Genomic DNA, 9,730 nt, shown 5'->3' with positions numbered 1-9,730 from the left:
CCTACCTAAGCTTAGGTGTTCCAAAAATGTTCAGTGTGGAATGTGTGAGCCTTCCTGTTATAGTTGAGTTTTGATTGCTGTTGGCTCACCCATGGGTTCAGTTGATTCTCACTCACGCTGACTGTCTGACTCTGAGGATTAACCCTGACCACAGTGTGGAAGCTGCTGTGTGAGTGCTGACCCCACAAAACAGATTTTGCCCCAGCATTCTCTGGTGCCTGCTGAGATCTCTCTTCGAATGTGTTGCTTGTGGAGCTAATGAGGTCATTCTTTGATGTGGTCTGAAGCCCACACCATGTATATTGGTTCTGCGGTCTTTTGGGAATGACCCTGATGCAGGTCAATGTCAGGCACTGCCTGGGACTGACCCTGGGTTTCCTGTTTGGAGCTACAAAGCCATCTGCAGTCTGTGGCTATCTCAGTCTGACCTTGGTATGTATGAAAATGGACAAGCCACACACCAAGTCTGGATTTCACCAGAACTGAGCCAGGGAGCGGTAAAAAAAAAAAAAAAAACAACACGGAAAGTGGCCTCAGATCGTAAAGTGGGCAGGTTTCTTACACAAGCCAAGTATGAATAGCTCCTCCCTCACTTTCTCTTTCCTCTTCTTCCTCCTCAATATTCTCACTTAGCATTGCTTTGGAAGTTAGAGACGGGAGCAGGACCCAGATCTTCCAGGTAAAGGGATATACAGGTGTGTGTGTGTGTGTGTGTGTGTGTGTGTGTGTGTGTGTGTGTGTGGTGAGAGGCAGGGAAATGTGGGATTCGGTGCAGAGAGGACCTCTTCCCTGCTTCTATATCTGAAGCCTCCCGGCAAACTGGCTCTCAGCATAGATTTCTCATTGCTTTCTGTTCCTGTGTCTGTTGATTTTAGGTTGTAATCTGTTTTAAAGGCTGAACTCTAGACATTAGTAGCCTTCTCAAGGATGGCTGCTCAGAGGGTACTTATACACATTAGTGGTTCCTTTCACCATTTATAGAATGTGTAGATAGACGTAAAGCTTGTAGAGACAGAGCTGTGTGAGGGGACAGAACCAGCTCTGAGAGCAGCTGGTGGGGGAGGAGCACCAGGAAGCTGGGAGGTGTAAGAAGCACAGCTCCATGGGTCCCCTCCACCCCTGGTCACCAATATCAGGTTTGTGGCTAAAGCTGATTTGTAAAACTTTGGTGAATTCTCTTCCCAGTGTACAAGAAGCTCTTTTCTAGTCTTTATCGTAAGGGACTAAAGACACAACTCTTCTTTCAAAAGGACTGTTTTTCTAACAGTGTTTCAAGGTTACGTTTAATGGCTCCTTATCAGATGAGCCTGGTCCTTAGTAATGAGCTTTTTCAGCCTGTCCCAGGCAAAGTTGACTCCAACATGAGCTCATCAAATGCCTTTCCCTATTGCCCAACATTTGTAGGTAGAAAGGGACACAATATTTAACATATCATACCCTGTCTCTATGACACTAAGCATTGATGAATAAGGAAAAGATCATCTTTTCCACAGATGTAGGCTGGACAGAAAGATCAGAAAGGAAGCAAGTTCAGAGGGATTTTGATTCATGTATTGAACAAATATTTAGTGGGAACCACTCTTTGTCTAGTATTCTGTTTGTCTCCAGGAAAGAAGGGAAATACAAGACACAGACAGTCCTATTATCACAAAGCTTACAGCCTATAGGGACAGAGTACACAGAGCAGACAAACAGCTCCCTACTCTGACCCGCAATCTATAGGATCCCCTGGGAAGGTGATGGGAGCAAATAGTAAGGGACCGCACCACAGCTGGGTCATTGGTGCTGATGGTGTTGGCGGGAGGGGAATTGGAGAAAAAAATAACCAAACTGTAGTTTTTAAGAGGCATCTGATTATAGACCAGGAAAGGAACCAAAGAGGAGATGATTGGTTAGGGCCTGTTATACGGCAAGAAAATAACCGTGGCCTGGATTAACATGAAGTTGGGAGAATGGGTGATGTTGCGTTTTGTGGGGGCAGAATCCATAGGACTTGGTGGTGGACTGATGAGCGAGTAAAAAAAGAGGAGGTGAAGATGACTCCAAGATTCTGCAGGAGCTACTTGCTGAGTGGAGATGCTGTCAACTCAAATGGGAGCAGAATCATCTCCGTGATCTGGAGAAAGTACGGGCTGGGGCTGGGGTGGGGTGGGTTAGGGGTTGGGTTCCATTTTGTTTGAGTTCGGTTTGAGATGCCCATGAACCTGCCCAATGGAGAAGTGGAACGGGATATACAAGTTTAGAGCTCTGTGAAGGGTCTAGGCTACAGACTCTGTACACATGGCATTCAGAGCAATAATGCACTGAACAGAGGGGGAAAGGGCGCCCAGAACCAGAGCAGAGGAAGCGAATTGAATCTTTTATGTCTGTGTAGACATAAAGCAATGCATGAGAAGGAGACTGACAAATGGGAAGTTGAGAAGACGTGTTGTGAAATAAGGCAGAAGAAATGAAATAGCAATTTTATGGGAAAGAGAGAACTCTTGGCTGCATGAGGTTTCGGTTTCCAGGTACTGTCCATTTCCCTAAAATGAGTTACATTTTCTATCCACAGGAGTTGAAACTATAGCGGCAGCTCAATTCCACAGGATGAGTTTCAACAGTGAACCCAGGACCAGCCACGGTGAGAGGGTGATCAGGGCCCCCAGGCCAGGCTGGATGTAGAGGACCGGGCAGAGGGTGCTTCTGTCCTGTCTGCCAGTTCCCATCTGAGCAAGAACAAAATATTTCAACCCACTTCTTATTTCTCTTCACTGACCCTGCTTTTTCTCTTCTCCACCCCTCTACACTGTATACTCATGTCATAGCATAACAGCTACCAGGAAGATAGGCTAAAATATCCTGAGAGAGCCCAGGCTCGATGACGTTTCTTTTTTCCCACTTCCTGCAACAGGACTCAACAGCAGGGCCATCTGTAGCCTAAGAGAGGCTTGGGAAAAAGGCATGTGAGAGCAATTCTTCTTCATTCAGGTCCCTAATTTCCCTGCTCCTGGCAGCCTCAGTATAACCCCAACAAAGTCAATAGATCGGCTCACTCACGTTCTCACATAACCCTCCCTTTACTACATTGTCGATAGAAATCAATAATATCAGCTGAACTTCTCCTCATTTGGCAAACCACACCACACTTTAGTAGCCTAAAGCATCAACCATTTCACACGCTGTCGATTTGGGTGTCCACGGCCATACCTGCAGCCTGCCACATAAGAGCCAAACGTATACCTGTGGTCTTGTGACTGTATGGTATATCTCATTAATGCCAAGATGCATTGGCAAATTGTTGCACTGTTGGAGCTGGCTTTGGTGACATTTTGTTTCACCTCCCATGATTTTCTTACTCTCTCTACTGCACTCAGGACTGCCTTAGGGGGTCTTCCACTGTGAGGCTAACTACATAATAATCTGATCCCCCTCCCACATTTCCCCCTAATCTTAATCCTGTATCTGGCGTTCTCATCTTCTGTACATTTACCTCTCTCATCCCAGGATTCTGGCTATCAGATGTGGGAAATGGGGCCTTTAGGATGATTTTGCTGATCCCTAGATTAGCAAGAGTGTCCCTATAAAGCATGTGGGAAACGGGGCATGAACACTAATTTTGTGGAAGCCAGAGTGGGGCATTCTGAAAAATGTCTTTTCTGTTTGATTGATATTTTTAAAAAATCATTCCAATGTACAGAAGATACAGGACAGGGCACAGTGGAAATAGAGAGACCAGTTAGGGGACTGCTAAGACACGGGCGGTGATGGTAGCTTGGACAAGTGGTCTTCAAACTGGAGAGAAGTGGTCAGATTTGTGGACGGGGCCAGGAGAACTTGCCGATAGGTTGCATCTGGAAAGTAAGGAAACAGTGGAAACAAGGAAGATCCTAGACTTTTTGTCTGAGGCACTGGGTGAATTGGGATGACATCTCTGAAAAATAAAATAGAGTTTATAATCATGTCTATAATATTATCAGTGTGATAACGTATGCACTGTCTCCAAGCAGAGATGGATGGTTGTGAGAATTGGTTCTATTCAAAGGCTGTGAGGGCAGGGTCTTCCTTCTTGGAGAAACAGGCTCTCAGGTGTGGTTGTCAGTTGTCTTTCATGGTCCTGGTCGGTGCTGAACAAATCTCGAAGACTTCAACCTTACAGACACATTAAAGAGATAGGCAGAGAACTGGCTGACTACACATACAGAAAGAGCTACATAGGTGATGTGGGGTTTCACTTAAGACAGTTATTATGAATACATTTTTTCAGTTGATAGACTATGCTGTTCAGTTGTAACCTTGCAATTCTCCTAGGACAGGGGTTGGGAACCTTTTTGCCTAAGAGAGCCATGAACACCACATATTCTAAAATGTAATTCTGTGAGAACCATACAACAACCCATGTACGTTATACATTATCCAATAAAAATTTGGTGTTGTCCCAGAGAACAGCTGTGATTGGCTCCAGCCACCTGCAACCATGAACATGAGTGGTAGGAAATGAATGGATTGTAATACATGAGAATGTCTTATATTTTTAATGTTATTTTTTATTAAAAATTTGAGAGCCAGATGCAGCCATCAAAAGAACCACATCTGGCTCATGAGCCATAGGTTCTCGACCCCTGTCCTTGGAAGTAGATACCCTTAACCAGATGAAACTAAGAAAGTATAACTCTACAGATGCTAATCTGTAGGGGTTATTAGTATGATTATTTATGTATCACAGGATTTTTATAGTAACTCCAGAGGACCGCTAATATTTTCTGGCTATAATTCTTCAACATCTTAATTTAAAATATAAAGACTCCACTAAATTTCTATGCTAAGGTTGTAACTTTAAACTTCAAGTATTTTTTTCTCCTGTGGGTCATAGTCCCTGATGAGATGTCTGCATACGCGACATATAAAGGAACCCTTGGTCTTTCTGCCAGTGTAGCCTTTTCTCCCCTGTGAGGGTGGAATGGCTTGAGTTACCCACCCAATTGGATTCTTAATGGGAAGAAGAAAAGTTCCTTTTAAAATATAAATGAAGGGGGGAGTAGTGGATTTTCCACTGTGATGTCCCAAAGCCAGATTTCTCATTACCTGCTGCATTAGCTTACGAGGAGCAGCTAAGAGCAGCAGCAGAGTTCTCATGGAAACTGGTTTCCGCCCTCCTTCCTGGGCACTTAGCTTCCAGAGGTCAGAGTGAGCTGCCCAAGGGACTCCTGCATAGTGTCCAGGGGCTTCCCCAAGTCCTGCAGGAGGGAGATCAGGCCCAAGGGTTCTATGGATGTCCTATGAGGTCAGAGGTTGCTCTTGGGATAGGAATCTCACAGGCAACAGAGAAGGCACGTGTGGGCAGAAGCCTTACAGAGGAAACAACCAGAGATCAGTATTTTTTTTAAGTGAGAGTAAGGACATACAGAGACAGATTCCATATATGCCCAACCAGGATCCACCTGGCAACCCCCATCTGGAGCCCATGCTCTGCCCATCCGGTCACTGGCTACTGAGCTATTTTTAGTGCCTAAAATGCAGACTCCATGGAGCCATCCTCAGCATCTGGGGCCAACATGCTTGAATCAATCCAGCGAGCTATGTCGTGGGATAGGAAGAGAGAGATGAGGTGGGATGAGGTGGGGTAGAGAAGCAGATGCTCACTTCTCCTGTGTGTCTTGCCCGGGAATCAAACTTGGGACTTCCACACACTGGGGACAATGCTCTACAGCTGAGCCAACCGGCCAGGGCCTGGTGACCAGTCTTCACACTATGACTTTTGTTTCCTGATGTTCCAGGGCTTGAAACCCAAGATGGCAGAGATTCGCAACTGAGGCTTGTCTTAATGGGCAAGACTGGAGCCGGAAAAAGTGCCACAGGAAACAGCATCCTTGGAAAGAAACAGTTCCATTCGAGCCTTGCAGCAAAATCCATCACCAAGGTCTGTGAGAAAGGGACCAGCATGTGGAATGGGAGAGAAATCATCGTCGTTGACACACCTGGCATATTCGACACCGAGGTACCAGATGCTGACACACATAAAGAGATTGCTCATTGCATCCTCCTGACCTCCCCAGGGCCTCACATTCTGCTCCTGGTGGTCCCGCTGGGCCGGTACACAGAGGAAGAGCATAAGGCCACAGAGAAGATGCTGTCATTGTTTGGGCCCAGAGTTAAGGGATTCATGATTCTCTTATTCACCCGGAAGGATGACTTGGATGGCATGGAGTTCTGTGATTACTTAAACGAAGCTCCAAAAGGCATTCAAGAACTGATGGGGCAGTTTATGGGTCGCTACTGTATGTTCAACAATAAGGTGACAGGGGTGGAGCAGGAGGCCCAGAGGACAGAGCTGCTGCAACTGGCCCAGCGCACAGTGAGGGAGAACAGGGGAGCATTCTTTACTAATCAGAATTACGAAAGGGCTGAGGCTGAAATTCAGAAACAGATCCAAGTGATCCGAGAGCAATGCATTGCTGAGCTGGAGAGAGAGAAAAGGCGGTTAAAAGAGAAGTATGAGGAGAAAATCAGATGGCTGGAGGATGGACTGGAGCGGGAAAGGAATAGGGTGGAAATGGAGAGAGAACTGCTAGAAAGAGAGAGATGCTATGTTTTAAGGCAGCAAAATGACAGACAGGAAGTTGAGAGTAAGAAGGGGATAGTTGACTTAATTATGAAAGTATTGGACATTGCTGCTCACTTTTTTTTCTCATTTCTGTTCAAGTGATATAAATGAAAACCTACCTCTACTTCCTACATATTTTCGGGTGCCCACAGCCAATGAAACTTATGCCCCTAAGTCAGAGCTCTCTGTTTCTGTCTCTCAGGCCCTTAGGACTAGGGAGTGTCGTAAAGATCACTGTTGGCAATTTGTAATGTTTGATTGATTTAACAGGGGGAGGCTATAGCTTCTCAATTTATAAAACTCCAAAGCAGAACATACAGATGCTCCCTATCTTCTGAACTCTTTCTCAGACAGACAGAGCAGACCATGAAGACCCCAGCCTTTCTCTATTTATCCCCAGTAGCTGTTTCTCCTCTATATTCTTTCTAGATTGGCAGATCATCTTCACCTGTGGTTTCTACTCCTCATTTTTGCCTTTAGGTCCACACTGATCATTTTACTCATGTGATTAGGGAAATCAGTTGCTTGCATTACTTAATCTGTAGGTAGAGCTGCTTATAGCATTCTTTCTAGATGCATGCATATTTGTTGAATTACATTTTTATGGAAGGACTCAAATGGTTCCTTGTCATCTGAGCACTGAAGAATAAAGATATTTTTGGAAATCCGATCCTCAGCGCTCAACTAGCTCAACTAAGTGAAATGTTAGAAGGATAAAAAAGACAGTGATTCAACAGATAAGAGAACAATGTAGAAACTCTTGGACCCACCTCATTGTAACCAATTTACTGAATAACTAGTTCTCCCCTTTTCTTGTAAAACGATTGTCACCGCATCTCCATCACCCTGCACCTTGATCACTTACTGCTATACGGGCCTACCGCACACTGCTGCCCCCGCCACTTGAATTGTTTGCTTATTGTTACTAAAATAAATTGTACTAGTCTCTCATATTTGTGCAAGACTGGAATCTCTTTTATCTGAAAAAATACCTCTAATTCTTCTTCTTAGAACACAGGGGTGAATTTCAATTTCGAATAGAAGTTCAAGATGATTTTGGAGCTTGGCTTGGTCTACACCCGAAGACATCTCCTTTCCGTTCCCCTGAAAGTTTGAATCACATTCTTAACTCTGCCCATCAAACCACATTCTCCTCAGATTCATTCATTATGTGCTGATAGAAATCATGTCTGACCAAATTTTCTGAGGCCTTTGTGTTTTTCCTGGTTAAAAAAAATTTCCTTTAATATATGGGTAACAGTAGTTAAACCTACCCTTTTAACCACTGGGTTCTTCTACCCTAATACTTTCTAGGATGTCCCAAAGCACATTGCCATGTTCTACAAGCATGTCCTGGTGGTCACATGCTCAGTGTCCTTGCTCTACCATCTTGAAAGTGGCCCCTCCATGCCCCACACCAAGTTGTCCCCAATAGCACATACACCTCTCTTTTATTCCCCCAAACATGAGTGAGTTTAGACTGTACATTTATTTAGCACATGTGAGCAAAGGCTCCAGGATAAGAGAAGCAGCACAGGAAGAAGCTCAGGATTCCTTCAGAAACAGCCCTCACAGTGAGCCAGGTTTGGTTTCTCTCTGCAGGACACAGTACACGGGGTGTCCATTTTCATCTTTGGAGTTTCAGACAAAATCCTGAGGTTAAAATTTAACTTCCTATTGTATCACTAGCTAAGCACATATTTAACAAAAGAGCAAAACATACCCTACAAGAAAAAGTAAATATAGATATAGTATGAAAAAATGTTTTTAACTTCTTCATGGTTATTTTCTGTGCCAATGCACTCAATTATTCTTACCCTAGCGTTCTGGTTCATGCTGTATAGATGAGGCAAAGTAGAGGTTCTACTCTTGAGAAGCAGTGAAGAGATGAGATACTCACATGAAATGCCCTGAAGACAGTATTACTCATTTGTCTCCAGGGCAGAAGGCAGACATGGAGGGTGCTTGGTAAATACCATGCATTGTGATTAAGACAACAGAAGAATGAGGCATGTTCTCTTCTCTGAAGAGTGTTGGGAGTTTATACCTATTCATCCATTCATTACCAGTGAGTGTTTGAATCTGGTGGAAGATTTTATACCAGACACTGAGAATCTAGAGAAAGTAAAACCAAGTCCCAATTGGGAATGGATTCCTTCACATAGCAGAATGATTTTGAGAATCATTCAAGTTCCTTGGGTCAATAGCTGTTCTCTTTTATTGGTGAGTTGTATTTCACCTCATGCGTGTACCAGTTCTTCATCACTTCTTTATTTTTATGCCCCTAATTGATTTCTCTTATCTAATTACATTGGCTAAAATCTGTATTATTATGTTGAACAGGAATGGATGGGCATGCTTGCTTTGTTCCTGGTTAAGCCTCAATGTTTCCCAGTTAAGTAAGTGAGATACTAGACAACAGGAGTGTATGGAATGAATCAGTGTTTATGTGTACTTAATCATATTAAACAACTATACCCCAATCACTAGTTTCTTGGGAATTTTTCTAATAAGTAGCAATTGAATTTTGTCAAAGGCTTTATAAATCATCTTTGTGAATAATTTTATGATTCTTTCTCTTTAAATCTACTAATAAGTGAATGATATTAGATTTCCTCATATTGAACCAGATTTTAATTTCTATTTTGAGTTTCACTTGGTCATGATGTATCACAGTCTTCATGTGGTTTTGGAGTATATTTGGTAATGTATTATTTAATACTTTTGTACTGACAGTCATGAAAGATATTGGTCTTTAGATTTATCTTTTCATACTGTTAATATTGGGCTTAGGTTATTAATGTTACATTTGCTTTGAAAAGGCAATAAGAAATTTCTCTTCATTTTCTATGCTCTGAAACCATTTTTTTAAATTAGGTGAGAGGAGGGGCGGCAGAGAGACAGACTCCCACATGCACCTCTACCAGGATCCACCCAGCAAGCCCCCTACAGAACAATACTCTGCTCATCTGGGGCCATTTCTTGTCAACCAGGGTAGTTTTATTTATTTATTTATTTATTTATTTATTTATTTATTTATTTATTTAATTTTTTTAATGAAAATGTCCATGTTTATTTTATTTATTTATTTATTTTTTTGTATTTTTCTGAAGCTGGAAACAGGGAGGCAGTCAGACAGACTCCCAC

General features: G+C 43.1%; 1 protein-coding gene across 2 annotated transcripts; it reads left to right on the top strand.

Moving 5' to 3' along the window:
• The first annotated feature begins 603 nt into the window (after positions 1-603).
• Positions 604-7,536, top strand: LOC136405456 (GTPase IMAP family member 4-like). 2 transcript variants are annotated; one of them, XM_066384878.1, is made up of 3 exons: positions 604-679; positions 2,555-2,623; positions 5,757-7,536. In XM_066384878.1, the coding sequence occupies exons 2-3, from the start codon at positions 2,590-2,592 to the stop codon at positions 6,683-6,685; spliced, it is 963 nt and encodes a 320-aa protein (XP_066240975.1). In that variant the 5' UTR covers positions 604-679; positions 2,555-2,589; the 3' UTR covers positions 6,686-7,536. The 2 variants fall into 2 exon arrangements, with proteins under 2 accessions (XP_066240975.1, XP_066240977.1); XM_066384880.1 differs by lacking the exon at positions 604-679 and adding an exon at positions 2,023-2,125.
• Positions 7,537-9,730: the final 2,194 nt, after the last annotated feature.

This window comes from Saccopteryx leptura, chromosome 5 (genome assembly GCF_036850995.1).
Source record: "Saccopteryx leptura isolate mSacLep1 chromosome 5, mSacLep1_pri_phased_curated, whole genome shotgun sequence".
Lineage (NCBI taxonomy): Eukaryota > Metazoa > Chordata > Mammalia > Chiroptera > Emballonuridae > Saccopteryx > Saccopteryx leptura.
The sequence above is the reverse complement of the archived record's forward strand: the minus strand, read 5'-3'. Positions and strand labels throughout refer to the sequence as shown.

Bases quoted from the DNA above. Each gene is read 5' to 3' on its own strand.
- LOC136405456 (XM_066384878.1), top strand. From the start codon at position 2,590: ATGAGTTTCAACAGTGAACCCAGGACCAGCCACG. The intron at 2,624-5,756 runs GTGAGAGGGTGA...CTGATGTTCCAG, and splicing joins TGAACCCAGGACCAGCCACG to GGCTTGAAACCCAAGATGGC.